Raw genomic sequence first — 17,240 nt, 5'->3', positions numbered from 1 at the left:
TTTATTTATATAGTGTGCTAAATCAGCTTAATAGATATAGATTAAACAAATAAACAAATTAGCCTTAAAAATACGTTGCATTTTGTGAGTTATAAATGACAGGAATTGTTTTTCTTTCTCGATATCGAGTGAGCTTCCTTGGGTTTTGCTTCTTGAAACCCCCTACCAGGGCTTAGTCGAGATTCGAGCAAACACTTAAAAACGCCACTGGTTTTAATATGTTAAAGTATTTGCGTTTTCATAAATAACACTTGCCTAATATTGTATTAAGAAATATTACCGAGAAGTCCATCAGTAAAAAAGTCACCAAACATACCGGCTTCAAGACGCGTGTTTTGTCTAAATCAGACTCGCCAGTGGCGCTCGAATCAAAAGCGTTGGAGGGCCAAATCAAAGTTGAAAAAACAAAAATTCCTAAAGGTTTGGATAAGTCTTGAAACGGACCGATGTTAAATTATTTATAAATCATTAGGTTGGTGTTGCCGAATTGAGTTGACTGTGTAACTTTCCGTACGAGAATTACGTGACGAGAATCTTCTTGCTGTTGTTTTGTCACTTTTCATTCCCATCATGTCTTTTGATCGTGTTAATAGTGGTCTGTACATGTACCGATGTGAAGTGTTCTACGATTCAGTCATGTTTGTACATACTTATTTTCGATCCTTGTGGCTTAATCGTAGTATTAACACGGAAGATACGTGGAATCGTTTATTAACAAAAGTTAAATACTTATCTTATTCTTCAATGAAAATTGCATACGTCCAAATATTACGACCTTGATATGCATGCACAGTCGTCTTATAAAACACGTATTTTATGATTTCCGTGGGCATAATATCTTACATCATTGACGAGGTTTGATTTCTGATTTTGAATGAATTAAGTTATGTCAGCACCGTGGATCATCTAGATCTGGCTTAGTGTTCACACGAGTTTTTGCTCGTTATATCATACAGAAGATGACGTTGACAGTTGACAGAATGGTGAATGCAACGATAAAGCTGTTTTTATACATGATTGTATAATATTTGAGTTTTCATTTTATTTAACTAATAGTAAATGTTTAGTTATCCTTCATATTAAAAAAAAAATCAGCATATTTTTGAATGTAATTTTATCGTTTATATAAAATGTTGAATTCAATATAATAGATATATTAAAGATCGAGCGACACTAACACTCCCAAAATATGGGCGGATGCGGGTTAGCAGTCCCTGGTCTACTAGTAGAACTGAACTTATTCTTCAAAGTCGGCCAGTCCACCGTGGATTCCGTGAGATTCTTTTTTGTGTCATTTTCTGAGGACTCTTTCAAAACCATCCACTGGAGTTAACAAGTCTTACAAAAAGTTTTATGAAGAAAATCAAAAAGAATATACAATATTATTTTTATTATTAAGTGTCAGGTTATAATTCAAACTATATACTATAAACATATTGTATTATTTTTTATCTGCAGAGTACTAGTATGTAATGTAAGTATTCAACTGATCAAAGTATCTGAGTAGAGCCTAAATGCTAGATTGTGACATATAACAACTGAGTAGACCATAAATTCTAGACTGTGACATCTGAATAGACTCTAAATGGTAGACTTGAGTAGACCATTAGAAGTAGACTGTGACCTGTAACATCTGAGTATACCCTTAATTCTAGACTGTGACCTGTGACATCTGAATAGACTATAAAATCTAGACTGTGACCTGTGACATCTGAATAGAACATTAGAAGTAGACTGTGATCTGTAACATCTGAGTAGACCCTTAATTCTAGACTGTGACCTGTGACATTTGAATAGACTATAAAATCTAGACTAACAATCACAATAAGGAGGAAACCTGTTGTTAAATGACAGATAAAATTATATATAACATACATAAAATGTCTTAGTTTTATGTAAGCACTTTCAAAACTAAATTCTCAACAGCTCTGGTTGTATATTGTTTATTATTTTATTAAGATTTGAAATTTAAATCAATAATGTGTCGTTCACACAGTGCCGATTATGGCTCCCGTTTGAGATCAGACAGCGCTAAGACACGAAAAGTGAAAAAGTCGGATTACTATCCTCAATGATCTGGAATGTCCTATCATTGTCTGAACGCAGTCGTTTACGTTCGTAACAGATTCCTGCGGATCGGGAATGGTCGGGAGAGGTCGGCCAATCAACCCCGACAGTTAGGCGCGTCCCGTAACATTCGGGGAAACTCAGCCGATTTTGTTTAGTCGGATTACAATCGTGACTATGTCGTGACATATTCTGCTGTATATGATCAAAATCGTAACAATGTTCTCTGTTTTCTGGACGGTGCCTTGTGGAACGAGCATGATCTGGCGAAATTTGTCATTGCTGTTTTTTTGCCGATTGAGTCCAGATTGCATCCAGATCCTGCCGAATGCCGCGGAACCGTCTTTGCTCCGCAACAGTCCCATTATTAATACGTTTTTCGGCAATAATACGCACGTCAGAGTCCCGACAATTACAGAACACGATACGACTGAGTCCAGACAAAGCCGTTTGCAATGCGGTCCTGCAGACTGTGATAGGATTACGTTCCAACAGTACATGATCATCCCGAATATGGCAATTTTTTTATAGGACGGGACTATCACGTGAAACGGTTTTCTGACGGATATTTTCCGTCAGCTTCGTGTCACTGTCTGGTCACTGTCTGGTCTGTGTCGGATCGCATTCGGCAGAATTAGGACGCTGTCGGGACAGATTCGTTAGTTTTTTGCGATGCAAAAGATACAAATCGGATTAGAATCGGATTGAGAACGGGATATTCGGGACAAAATTCGGCTGGAAACGGCTGAATTTGTACGCTTCCTGAACAATATCTGATTGTTGTCGTGATTAAATAAATGTGTTTACAAATTTTAATTAAAGTTTGAATTTCCAGCCACGATTCACAGGATCTTGATCAGACTTTTGACAAATTTTAATCGGGAATGGTCCTATCAAGGACGGCATTAAACATCGTGAATGTGTGACCCCAGCTTAAGGTATAACACGGGTGTCATTCGGTATATCGAGACAAATGATCGTGAAAGAATAACTTACGGTGGTCAAGCATTGCGATCGGATCGTGTATGCAATTAAGTGTAATACTACTTCAAAATCTGCTGTATTTTTCAAAAGGTGGAACAAAAAAAAAAAAAGAAATATGTCTTTCAAAATGATTCAACTCCCTTAATAATACTGTGCTCTAAGTTAAAAAAAAATGCAGTACTTTTTAAGAAAACCTGTTAGAATCATTAAGAAAACAAAATCATGTTTTGTATCTCAAAATCATGTTTTGTATCTATAATGGTCACATTCCAATAAAATGGTCACATTCCAATATAATGGTCACATTCCAATATATATCTTGATATAGAAGAAGAAGATGATGATTTATTTCCATTAAATGGGCTCACAAGGAGCGTTGTACAATATAAGACATTAATAAGACAATAACAAAAAGAAACAACAATAGTCTAGTATACATACAAAGAAAAGAAAAGGCAGTTTGAACATCATGAACTACACACATATATAAATATAAATAAATATACGTTCAACAGTTTTTCCTTCCTTCTCAGGTACACCCCAACATGAAAAAGTTCCTAAAATAAAGTGGCAATGTATTGGATATTTAACTTAACTGCAAAAGCCACCAAGGGACAATGCTACATGGCAAGGTGGGAGATAGACTCACATGGTATACATGAATGTAAAATAGAGAATCTATTTGAAACTTAGTCTTTATTGTGTCAGATAGTCTAGTAAAATAAAAGTATATTATTACTTGAATAGATCATTTTATTTTTGTTGATATTTAATCAAAATTGATCGTGAAAGATCATTTAACGCATTATTTTGATCGTAAAAGACAAGGCGTGACCAGACTTCATTATCAGAAAACAACATTTCTTTTACCAATTGTAACTGGTAGAAGAATTGTTATTACCGTCTAAGAACGTAAATTAATGCTTTCATTTTTTTTTTGGTGATATGTATGCATATAGATCCATAATGAATTGTTTTCATTTAAGAGGCAATGCTATAGGCATCCAAAATTATAAGACCTACAGGAGCGTAAAGAAGGGGAGGGGGTGGTCTTCCCCTGGAAATATCTTAATGTGTACGTTATTGTTTTCGTAAGGATTACACCAAAGAAACTATATTATTTAATTTTACATACATATTTTATTTTCGATCTCGTGCGCACGCCATTTAAAACTGGTGCGCAGAACTTAAAAAACTGGTGCCAACGACTTTCAAACTGGTGCACACGACTTTCAAACTAGTGCTCACGACTTTCCAACTGGTTCGCACGAGTTTCAAAAGTCGTGCGCACCAGTTCTTGAAAGTCATGTGCACCATGTTAAAAGTCTCGTTAACTTTTTTATTCCTTTTGTAGTTTTGTAAAAAAGGTGTACATTTAAGCCTTGATTTTTTCTCGGAAACTGATTATAATGTTGAACCATTTTGACAGACAGTTTTCTTTTACCATTATTTGTCATTATAATGGATTAAATTAGATTTTTTAGTGACGTTGCATTTGTTTTCTCGATAAGATTGCTTTCACGATCCTATACCAGATCTTTCACGATTCAATCGCAATACTTGATCACCGTTACTTATATTCTTTCACGATCATTTTTCTCGATATACAGAATGACAGCCGTGTATAAGAGAAGTATGAAGGAATAAACAGAGAAAATCATAGGAAGTTCTTTTAAAAACGAACTAGAACACACCCGCGAAATCGCGGGCATTTATAAGAGCTTGGTTGAAAGTATGAAAACTGTTGTTGGGTGAATTTTTGTAAACGATTTTATGAGAACTATTTACTAAGTTCTTAAAGAATATGTAGATAAAGAATCTATAATATTTTTTATAAATATCTAATACATTTTAATGCAAGTGTGGTTGATATAGATAACAAACAAACAGCCCAAAAAGAGAGAACAAAAATATTAGATATCCATATTTGTATAGTACACAATAAGTTGGATCAAATAAACATATAATAAGTAGCCAAAAAGAAAGTAAAAGTTAAGCATGTAATATATGACCGCCGTTGATGGTAAACTTGGAATTGATAGTAAATAGCAAATACAATGTACACTTTATTTATAGTATATGTATGTTCATAGTATACAGATAAAGCAACAAAAAAAAATGTCCTGTCCCCCAAGCACCTATGAAAGAGGGTAGTAATGCCCTTTAACGTCAGGCGTCAAACAGTCATTTCGGCTACCGTTAGCGTCAAATTGGTTAAAATTTTACCGTGATTCGTCAGAGGTATCAAATAATTATCGTTATTCGTCAAAATCAGTCGATGTTTTTATCGTCTAAAATAAAGTGTACATTTTATCGTCATACACCAAAAATACCCGTTAACGTCATTTGGCAAGAACTTTTACCGTTATTCGTCATGAAGGTACCCCCGTTACGACCCTCATGAAAACTATGTGTAATTTTATCTTCCTAAACGGAAGTCTAATCTATTACTTAAAAGACCAACCGATGACTGAAACAATATCCGGACGCCTTTATTATCGTTTTTCTCCCAAAATAACCCAAACGGAATAGTTATAAGCGAGGATGACAAATGAGACTATGCATGGTACCTAGAGGACACAAAGGCATGATGATTAATTTATTGTGGAAGGAACAGAAGCGACACACAAAATGAGGTCGTCTCGTTTAATAGTATAGATGTTTGACGTTGGAAAGGAATTTAAATAGATCTAGAATGTTTTATCATATGATAAAATAAAAAACACAAAATTTTCCTCATAGACCTTTTTTCATAAATCATCAATTATACAGTGTATGTACATGTGACTTCAAACGAAGATCACATTAAGATCTTTGGTCCTTTAGGCCACACCAATTTGATGTCTAGTTCTTCGGACAACTGCTCCAAAAAAATATGGGGCGAGCGAGCGAAATTTTTTTTTTTAATTTTTTTCTGGGAACTGAGTTTTTTTTTTGGAGAGTGCTCTAGAGGTGAAACGAGCGGTATATATTTTTTTTTAACTGGGCGATTTAGAATTTGTACAATTTATGTACGTGTTATAACTGGTACAATTTATGCACGTGTTATAACTGGGTTACTTCATCGAAAAACGAGACAGACAACAGATGCTCTAATGCATATAGGTTCATTTATTGGTGCCTGTAGCAGACCAGACTTTCTTGTCTCACTTTGGTTAATTTTGGTTATTTTCTTCAAGTAAGCTTTGTCGGCATGAATTTTCATTTAAATCTATATATATCGGGAAGCATAGCAACCACTACAATCTTCAGTTTTTATCTAATAAAACATTTTTGTCATGTATACTTGTTTATGGTACTCTTCTTTAGGTTGAAGGTTTAATGAAAAAGATTCAAGGATTTTACAAGAGGAATTATGCTAGTTAGGTAAATTACACATGTTGAATAAATTTAGATATGTGTATGTTTCCAAAGAAATGCCCCTTTGTTGTTTTCATTGTTTATTGTCTGCTTGACATCCAGTTGTAACTATTCATCTATATTCAGGATCAAAATAATGAGCGAGGTGAATACTTCTTGCTTTGTATTGAAACAACAACATGCTGAGCAAGATAGTTATATCGCTGTAATGTAGGTCCCAATGTATTAAAATGTTTCCTTTAAATGCCTGTCACAACATTCAGATACATTATTCTGACTGAGCAAAATACTCTTTCATTTTGCTCCAAAAAGCAGCAATTCATTTTAAACTCTTTAGCTTGACTAGAAGGGGTTGAACCAATTACACACCCCTAATTATGATCAGCATGCCAATCACAATACCATCACCTTGGTGTCGTTTGGTACTCTTTAAATTCCCTATAACAAAAGAAGAGTTCTGCTTGCATGTAAAAAGACTAACAGGGGGATATGAGGATTCATCAAATCAAAAACTTCTGTGATTTTTTTAAAAAGTTCACAGGAATTTACAATTCACTTCATCCAAATAAAGGCAACAGTAGTATACCGCTGTTCGAAATTCATAAATCGATTGAGAAAAAAACAAATCCGGGTTACAAACTAAAACTGAGGGAAACACATTAAATATAAGAGGAGAACTACGACACAACAGAAACACAACATTAAAATGTAACACACACAGAAACGAACTATAATATAACAATGGCCATTTTCCTGACTTGGTACAGGACATTTTAAGAAAAAAATGGTGGGTTGAACCTGGTTTTGTGGCTAGCCAAACCTCCCGCTTTTATGGCAATGTTAAAAATTACACTAAAATGACAACATTACATGACAGGACTACAGTACAAATAAATGGAAGAACATGCAGGACAGAGAAATACACAAATAAACAAAAACGACAATGCAGCACTCACAGAAACAAACTATATGATAACAATTGCCATTTTCCTGACTTGGTACAGGACATTTTTTTAGAAAAAAACAGATGGGTATATGCCTGTTGAAACAAGGATCGGGGATGACGATGGTTCTTTCAAATATGGATGTCATGGATGTGTTTGTGGTCATCTAACGAAAGATTTTTAATTTTTGCATCCTAGAACAGGTTTTCAAATGTAAAACTAGAAGCATATCGGATAACCGTGTGTTCAATAACTACTTGTCCACGACAATGAACTGACACAACTGCATGTTGGCATCTGGACTTTTGACTTTTTATTTACAAATTGATTTATCACATGTGCATTTGAAACGATTAAAGTATTATATGCAATAGAAAAGCGTCTATGTGAAGAAAACAAAATTTCCAGGAGAAACTTATTTTGGAGCGGCATGCGGACCACACATTTACGGAAGCAGTAATATATTTTTTGAAAAATCAATTTCTCCAAAACAGAAGCGGGAAAACTCAAAAGAACTAGGAATTAAATAGGTGTGGCCTAAGACTTCGATTATAGTCAAAGTTTTACAAATTTTCTTCTTAATGGGCTTATAAATTAACATTTCACTGTTTTATTTTTATTGCCCTCCCAACTGATATTGTATCACGTTTCACTATATACGATAGAATAACCACCCATTAAATCAGGTCTTTATTATAGTTTAATCGTTAAAACCTGCATTTTGTATCACGTTTGACTCTGTGAAAGTGTTTATTATAATTTAAACGACAAAAACACAACCTCTGCTGATTATATAATGATAAAAGAAAATGTGTCTACTACTTCAATGAGAAAGCAACAAACTAAATAAAATCAGAAAAATAAAAGACATTGTACTGTCTTCAACATCAGAAAGTATCTAAAAAAATCTCACAATTGTTCCGCTTAAAAAAAATCTGACGTGATTTATAAAAGAGAGGCGAAAGATACCAAAGGGACATTCAAACTCGTATGTCGAAAATAAACTGACAACGTCATGGTAAAAATAGAAAAGACCAAAAGACAAACAACAGTTACTGTATACAAATCACAACATAGAAAGCATGGTGTACAGGAGCTGTCTGCCCAGAAAAAAGCTAAGTGAACTTGGTTATATCAGTAATACTGAAGACAAGAACAAAAATATCAGTGTTAAAACTGTACCAAAGAATGCCAGCGGTAAAACTTATCTTATTGAAAGAGACAAACGAATGAGACACAAGTTTTAAGCAACTTAGTAATGTCTTCTGCAAATAAAAAGACATCATGCGTCTAATACCGATTTTCGTATTTGAACAGTTCAAACAAGATCTTTTCGCGGCAATGTCCAAAGTAAATTTTGTAAAAAAATTAAATAGAGAAAAAAAAAATGAAATAAGCTGTAAATAAACAAACCGAAATTAGTCCCCTCTAACATCTGTGAATGATTTAACACAAACAGTAAAATGATAACCTTCATCAATAATTCCATAAAGCCAAACACGATTGTTTTGGATGACAATTTTATACTTGTATGCTTTATACATGACATTACCTCAAAACGATATAGATGTTAAGTACCACTTTTGTATCCCTGTAGATAACGGGGAAAAAAACCTTGCGACCAATTTGTAATGCTTAATATTGGAATTCCTATTGTATGCATAATTATAGGAGATGTGGTATGATTGTCAACTATCAACCAAAGGGCAAAGACGTTAAAAATTATATGTTATCGCAAAGCCTTTAACAATGAATTAAACACAACCTGTATAAAGAGTATGACTGCCCCTTATTGTTTGTTTTGGTCAGTTAGATTTGGGATGGATAGATTTAATTAGTTTATATGTAGAAAACTCTGGATTATTTTGAGACAATATATCAGCTAATTCCCATGCAGATATCAGAACAACGATTCCTTTTTATTTGTAATAAAAACAGATCGTCGAAAATTGTTATATCAAATGAAATCCGTAAAATAGATGAAAAATTCATTGTACAAAATTTTTAAATAATTGCTTTGACAAATTATATGTTTAATTTTGTTATTATTAGAAATTTTTGAAATTTGTTTAGACAATTCTCAAATACTTTATTTCTAATATATATAAAATATTGTAACAAATTTTAGAAAATGTGTAATAACCTATATTTTTTGTTGTTGAAAAAAACCCTGTGGCAACAAAATAAGCAAATTTGAACTGTGCTATAATAAGTACGAAATTGAGGCGTTCAGTAATCATAAAATTGAGAATGGAAATGGGGAATGTGTCAAAGAGACAACAACCCGACCATAGAGCAGACAACAGCCGAAGGCCACCAATGGGTCTATATGAAATCGTTATTACCGATTCCAAAAAAAATATGTTTTTTGATTCTAAAACTTCATTGTAAAGGATGCAGAATTTTACCTAAACGATATAAAAAACTAAAACTTAAACAATGAATTTCAAAATTCAAAATTAATTAATGCATGTTTTCCAAAATTGACATCTAATGAAGGAAGCAGTGGACAGGGGTGGATCCAAGATTTTAGGTTGAGGGGGGAGGGGGGGGGGGGGGGCTCCACGTCATATTTATCAACAAACTTTAATTATGATTCCCATACAGTAATGGAATACAGATTACACATGTGCCATACCTTTAACAAACTATAATTATGATTCCCATACAGTAATGGAATACAGATTACACATGTGCCATACCTTTAACAAACTATAATTATGATTCCCATACAGTAATGGAATACAGATTAACCATGTGCCATACCTTAAACAAACCAGTGCAAAGGATTCAAATGCATGAGAAACATATTCAAACTAATGGCAAACTATATACTTTGCCTCATTTTTAAGAGAATATGATTTAAAAGACAATGCAGACATTTAGGAGTAGTTCATTGAACGTTCGTGAAGATGATTATATCACCGAATTAAGAGATAATTAGTAGTTAGTATCCGTAGATAAGAGATGAGTGTTGACTTGTATTTACATCAGTTTCATCTTATCATTTCAGATCCTCACGATTTATTAATTTGAAAATAATATATCAATTATGACTATATAGTGAACAGATTATGGATGGCGTGATAACTAGAGGACTTATATATATTTCATTAATTATACAGGTAGGACAAGTTTTTGTTGTAATGTTTTCTTGTAGTGTAATTTTAACAATAATATTCAGTCATTAAAGATTAATATACAGACTATTAATCCTGTTTGTGATTTTAGTGCAATTTCAAAAATAAGAAATGAAAGTATTTCTTTCTTTTAATGGAAGTGTATTTGCTATCCTATAGAAAAACGCCAAATAAAAAAAAAAAAAAAAAAAAAAAAAAAAAAATAAAAATAGCGGCTGGGTTCAGAGTCTAAATTCTGGATGTCAATCATGTGAAAAAATACCAAAATATCAGTAGAGTTTGGTACATATATGTAGAACGCTGTTAAAATGAAGGCCTAGATTAGGAGAATTCATTAACTTGTTAATTTTACGCACTTGCACTTGTCTTACGACACTGTCTTCAATTCGATCTGTTAACTTATTGAAAAGCGTACAGATTACAAACTATATATGCCAAAATGAAAGATTAAATACTTTTACATCCTCAAATGTAAATAAATGATCAAGTGTGGAATGCTATACTAATTAAGGGCTAATTAATGCAATGAGCTATGTGATTGAAATGCAGTAACATAATTTTCTTGTGGTAAGATCGTTTATCACCCGCTCATTCATTCTATTGCATGTGGACCTCCTAAGTTAGTAGTGTGAATCATGGCGTTTATTTCGAAACTCTAACAATTGGTATACATTTTTACTCAAATTATATAAACGCAATTTATTTGCATGATATTTTTCATTAAAAACAAAACATATATATATTGTCTTATAATATGGTAGAAATTGTATTAACAAATAGGGAGAGACTTCTTATTTAACAAAAAAAAAAAAAAAAAAAAAAAAAACCAACGAATTCATAAGGGAGGTAACTCATAATTCTTTAAATTTTGAATGAATTGTACTGTGAATTTCCACCGTTAGGTATACAGCAAAAACAAGATGGGCAACCCCCCACTTTATTGTGAAATTCTTACATCTAGTTACCTTTCAGTTCAGATAATTGTGATTTGCCCTATATAATCTATATGAAATAAGAGAAATTTGCTAGTGTCTTTATGTTAATTTGTTTTTCTTTGTTGAAATAGTTATTTGTTTTTATAGTGATTAAGATTATTTTACAATGTTGACTGCTGTACCCCAATTTATGACATTTTACCTATTATGTCTGTTTGTTTTGCTCACACATTGTTGTCAATATAATGGAATTCTATGCAACTGTATCACAATTGAGAGGTTTGGCTAGCTATAAAACCAAGTTTAATCCACCATTTTCTACAGGAAATACATGTACCAAGTCTGGAATATGACAGTTCTTTTCCATTCGTTTGATGTATTTGACCTTTTGATTTTGCCATTTGATAAGTGACTTTCCGTTTTGAATTTTCCTTTGAGTTCGGTATTTTTGTTATTTTACTTTTTTTTTGTAACACATAGCCTGAAAACAATCTCATTATGTTGAACCATCTTACATACCACACTTCTGTCAGTGATTTCGATATACTTATTTATCTGTCAAACCTAGTTTACTTTCAATCTTATACATCTATTAATCGTTATTCTTTAACTCCGTAAGTTTTCACACTTATTTTCAGGCATATCGTATAAATATTATCATAGGATCCTTTTCTAAAATCACATTCAAAGAAATGCTTATTGTCTTTAGCATGTAACTATAGAATCCACATCATTTAACAACAATCGGTGACTTTTAAAATGAAATGAATTTGTATTTTTAAATCAATAGAAAGTTATTATTCAATTCCTGTGAGCCTGCACTTGGTTTCAAAATGATAGATTGACTGTTGTTTGTTTAACGCCTAGTCACAAATAGTTCATGCGTTTTCAGGACAAGAACACATTAACAAAGAATACAATAGGTAGAATCGGGAAAGTAGGGGTCGACTGGGATGAAAGACGGGAAATGTGAACTGTCACTAGAAAATGAGGATATATTGGATATGGACTAATATTTTGCCTAGCAACAGGTTATACGGACCCCTCAGAGAGTTGTCTCATAGAGCATGGCACTCTTTCTACACGTGGCATCGGATTTTAAGGTTCTCATTCCGATCGGGCATGGCCTCGTATTTGTATTCCCCGCACAGTGGAACAGACTCCTCACTTTAGCAAAGATTTTACTTCCGTAACGTAAGAAGTCCGAGAGATGATCATATTTCTGTATATTGTCCCCATACAAATACATAGTCAGGCTGGGCATGTTATAACCTATGACCTGATATTAAAAGCATGATCAACATTAATAATTGTTTGCTGAAAATAATAACTTATGGACACTGGTGGATGCAGTTGATGACTATACAAGAAACCTATTTAGCGCAAACCAGACAAATTAAAACTGAATACTTCAAAGTTGTCCTATAATTAATTTTGAGACTTATCCAAACTATAAAAGCACACGGGTTTCTAACCAGAAAGCATGCTATTGTGGTAGGTTTATCTCCTTTACGTTATGACTATGATGTTGTCCAAGCTGATAATGCTTCAAACTATTTTTTCCTTCTTATTAAGAGTGCGATGATCCGCTTAACGTCTTTTAAGATACATAGTCTACAGTAAAACTTGGCATTCAAAAATATAATGGTGAGGCATTAAGGCGACAGTAGTGAACCGATGTTCAAATCTCGTAACCATATTCGTCAGGCGTTGTCATAAACATGTTGATACTTAAATTTCTATAGATCTACTACAAAATATTATGAATGTTGCAAATTATCCAGACTATTATCTACAGTACTACCTAAGCTTTGTTTAGAAATCGTACGATTCCAACATAGATTTTCCTCTATGTTAGTAAGTTCCGAACGGATTTACAAGTTCTCAACATCGATAAACTACTGTAGCCTTTCATTTTTATTCATATTACCAGATATTGTAAATTTAGGTATTCATTTAGGTTATGCCATTTGAAAAAGTTAACCATTTCGAAGACAATTGACTCTTGTTTAAAAGTACATTACATAATCAATGGGCGAAGTAAGTGTTTAACTCTTACGATTACAGTGTGTCTATAACTGCGGATCAACTTTTGATTAAATAGTTGAAACTGATTCCAAAAACATCGACTGAATTAATTAATTATGTATTTAAAACTGATCCCTGATCTTATGTTTGATCAACGACTGTCTATTTTATAAAAGTATAGTAGCCACTTTTCCTGTAAAGTTTCACTCACGATGGCAATATCAAAAATATTGATGAAACTTAATGAAATTTAAATATTACGGAACCTAAAAACTCATCCATGATACCTATAATTCGATACGCCTGACGCGCGTTTCGTCTGCATAATACTCATGAGTGGCGCACGAATCAAAACAGTTGGAAAACCAAATCAATACGAATTTGAAGAGATATTAAACACCGAAAATTTCGAAACGTTGTGCCATATATGATAAAAAGATTTATCTTTTCCTATCCACAATTGTATATAATAACTCGAATAGAAGTTGGCTGTCCGTCTCCCTAATTTTTCAAGAATCGTACTCTTAATTTCCCACAATCCATAAAAATAAAAATAAATTTTATGAATTTTTGTTCGTCCGAAGCGCTTTTCTTGATTTATTTACCTTTAGAAAGAACACTCAAACGTTGAAAGCTAGGGATGTATTAATACGTTTTTTCTAACAATTGAGCAGCTGCACGACATAAAGGGACTAAAAAGAATAGTCAAATCCTGAGGGAGTTGAAATTTTAGTTTCTATATTTTCACAATTTATCAACGAAGAATTTTAAACAGTTTTTTTATAAGTCATGTCAGTACCGAAGCACTACTGAACCGATGTTAGTAATACCCTCGTGGACGGACAGTCCACCAGCACCAGTATCGACCCAATGCGAACGTCCTTTTTGGATTTACCTTAACAATGAACGCTCAAAAGCAAATTTTGAAAGCCAAAGGATGTATGAATACCTGAATACTTGAGGAGATATATGTCCGAAATGGGACATCTAGAATAGGAAAATCATTTTTAATAATTCCGAATTTAAAAAACAAGTATGTTATAAATCACGTCAGTACCGAAGCATTGACACCGGAATTGATGATAATTAGGTATGCAATGATCAGAAATATGACATGTCGATATGTAATACTGTTTCTTTTTTTAAAAATAGCAATGTGATAAATAACAAATACAGGAAATCTGCCCTACCTTTAATTCTAGGTAATCATGACATATAATTTCATGAATTCCAGGAATCTTTTAATGATTTTACGCCTGAAACTTTTCATGATTTATGGAATGGCTTAAGTAATTCCTTCCTCTTTATACATAACATAAACTATGATATGACACAGTTTTACAACAGCACAATCATTATAACATTATCAAAACTGTCAATTCTATTACTGTAATGATACATAAAAACTGCAATATTATACCTCAATTTAATTATATCATAACACTATCGTCTACTTTTTACACTCGTAAACATATATTTCGACAAAACAATTAAATGTTGTGAGAACACTCCTTGAAATTTATCAATAAGAATAACTTCAGGAATACAATCATATAGTATAACTATTCAGAAGCGAGTAACATTTAATAGAGCTGATTCCAGTTAAAGGGACATTAGCTGTTAGATTCGACTCAAATTTTTACACTTGATATATAACATACTAAAATGTATATCCGAATTACAAAAAGACTAAAATAAACAATAAACAATGCAAGGACTCGATAATTTGTTTCAGTATTTCATGTTTATCTAAGTATAGACGCCATCTAATTAACCACCGAGATGACCTCCGGGGACTTTCGACGGTCATATAACCCGATATAAACATAAATAGATAGCGAACACGTGCAATTGGATTTGTCTATGTCTGTTTGGTTTCATGGTATTGGTTCAAAAATATGTTAATGATCATTTTTACCTGTAGAAAAATATTTTTTTTTGTGGATCGAATCAGTCAACGAAAAGGTTCACCCTGGTTTCACTTTCAATGTTGACATTCTTTTCCTTTTAATAGCTGAACACGCGTAGTACAAACGTAACTAATCTCTAGCTAAGGGATAAATTGAAGGTCACATGAATACAAATTAAATTGAGGTTAAATTATTGAATTGCTAGTAAATGATACATCAGCAATGATTTTTAGCTTATTTTGACAAATTTGGGTCAAACTAACTGCTTATATAACGAAATATTATTTCATAATTCCGCTTTTATTGATACTTTAAACAAAAAGAATCGTATTCTAAATTTTGTGTCTAAATCGTAGCTAATGCCCCTATATAGTTATCAAAGGTACCAGGATCATAATTTAATACGCCAGACGCGCGTTTCGTCTACATAAGACTCATCAGTGACGCTCAGATCAAAATAGTTATAAAGCCAAACAAGTAAAAAGTTGAAGAGCATTGAGGACCCAAAATTCCAAAAAGTTGTGCCAAATACGGCTAAGGTAATGTATTCCTTGGATAAGAAAATCCTTAGTTTATCGAAAAATTCAAAGTTTTGTAAACAGGAAATTTATAAAAAAAAATGACCATATAATTGATATTCATGTCAACACCGAGTGCTGACTGCTATAAGAGAAATTATCCCAAATTGTAATACTTGTTTAAAGGTTACATAAGTCAACCTCCTTATAGTTAGTTCTATACAGGAACTCCCATAAAATGCTCCTACATCCCACATTGCATTAGTAATAGAAGTCATATATATTACACATACTAGCTATGTGATATCATGGTTAATTATCACCTACTTTGCTTCGAGCATCAATTGTCGAAATGCACTAATGGTGCAGTAAACTTGGTACCATTAATTTTATATAAAATATTACATCAGTTAGAAAGGTAAATTGGACCGTGGTTTGAAGTGTCTTTCTAAGAAAATATCGTGATTCCCTTTATATTCAACAATAGAAAATCTAGATATAAGAAATTAGAAAGGCCATACGTTAATCGATGTATACATTTTCATGCATGTGTAAAATACAAACTTTAGTATTTAATAAGAATAATCACACAACACCCGTCAATAAGCATGTGACATTTAATAGTGTCCGATATTTCGTAATGTCATATTTGATAAACTTTATGCAAAATGCACTACAATGTACATGCAGATATCATAATACAATGAAGAAATGCTTTATCTATTATCTGTACACATAACAAAGTAAAACGTCACCCAAAAGATGAAATATTACTTGAAAACCAAGGATTTATAGATACCTAGTCACGCGAGGTCAATTCTGTCTAAGAGAGTTTTGTAGTAAAATTGTTACCGTTAAATGTTATAAAAAGACAACAAAAAACTAAACGTCAACATATAGACAAATGTCCTAAAATGTCCTAACAATATTCTATGGTTAGCTGTGGATTACACCGACACTATAAAAGTTGTGAATAAACTGAGCTGACGGACTTTAAAAACGCAACACACATTTTGGTGATTTTTTTACTAAATCAGGATTGATCCTCATATTGCTACTATTCATGTTTACCATACTTCTTTCTGATTAGAAAAAAAATCAATACCCGACTTACTTGAGATTATTGAACATACCGGATTATTGAAGCCGAATAAAGCTTTAAAGGTTTTTTTCTTCGCGAAACAATTCTTTCAGGCCATACCAACACTTAACTCAGTTAAAAAATGTTGCATCTCTATATTACCGAGACTGAGCAATGAAAAACTGAATCAGGCCATACGAATATTGCAGGCAGGAATACGTGCTGTTCCCAGACAGTTTCACGTCAGGAACTCATCTTACTGTCCTTACAACT

The 17,240-nt window shown here is 32.8% G+C and overlaps 1 protein-coding gene across 1 annotated transcript in view; it reads left to right on the top strand.

Moving 5' to 3' along the window:
* LOC127714816 (protein jagged-1a-like) overlaps positions 1-17,240 on the top strand; it is a 45,280-nt gene that overhangs the window by 8,518 nt on the left and 19,522 nt on the right. The window contains exon 2 of the mRNA XM_052220847.1: positions 10,369-10,480. Coding sequence (XP_052076807.1) covers positions 10,430-10,480 — 51 coding nt within the window. The 5' untranslated portion in view covers positions 10,369-10,429. The remainder of the gene's footprint in view (positions 1-10,368; positions 10,481-17,240) is intronic.

This window comes from Mytilus californianus, unplaced genomic scaffold (genome assembly GCF_021869535.1).
Source record: "Mytilus californianus isolate M0D057914Y unplaced genomic scaffold, xbMytCali1.0.p SCAF_9, whole genome shotgun sequence".
Lineage (NCBI taxonomy): Eukaryota > Metazoa > Mollusca > Bivalvia > Mytilida > Mytilidae > Mytilus > Mytilus californianus.
Note: the sequence above shows the minus strand (reverse complement) of the source record. Positions and strands in the feature narration are given on the sequence as shown.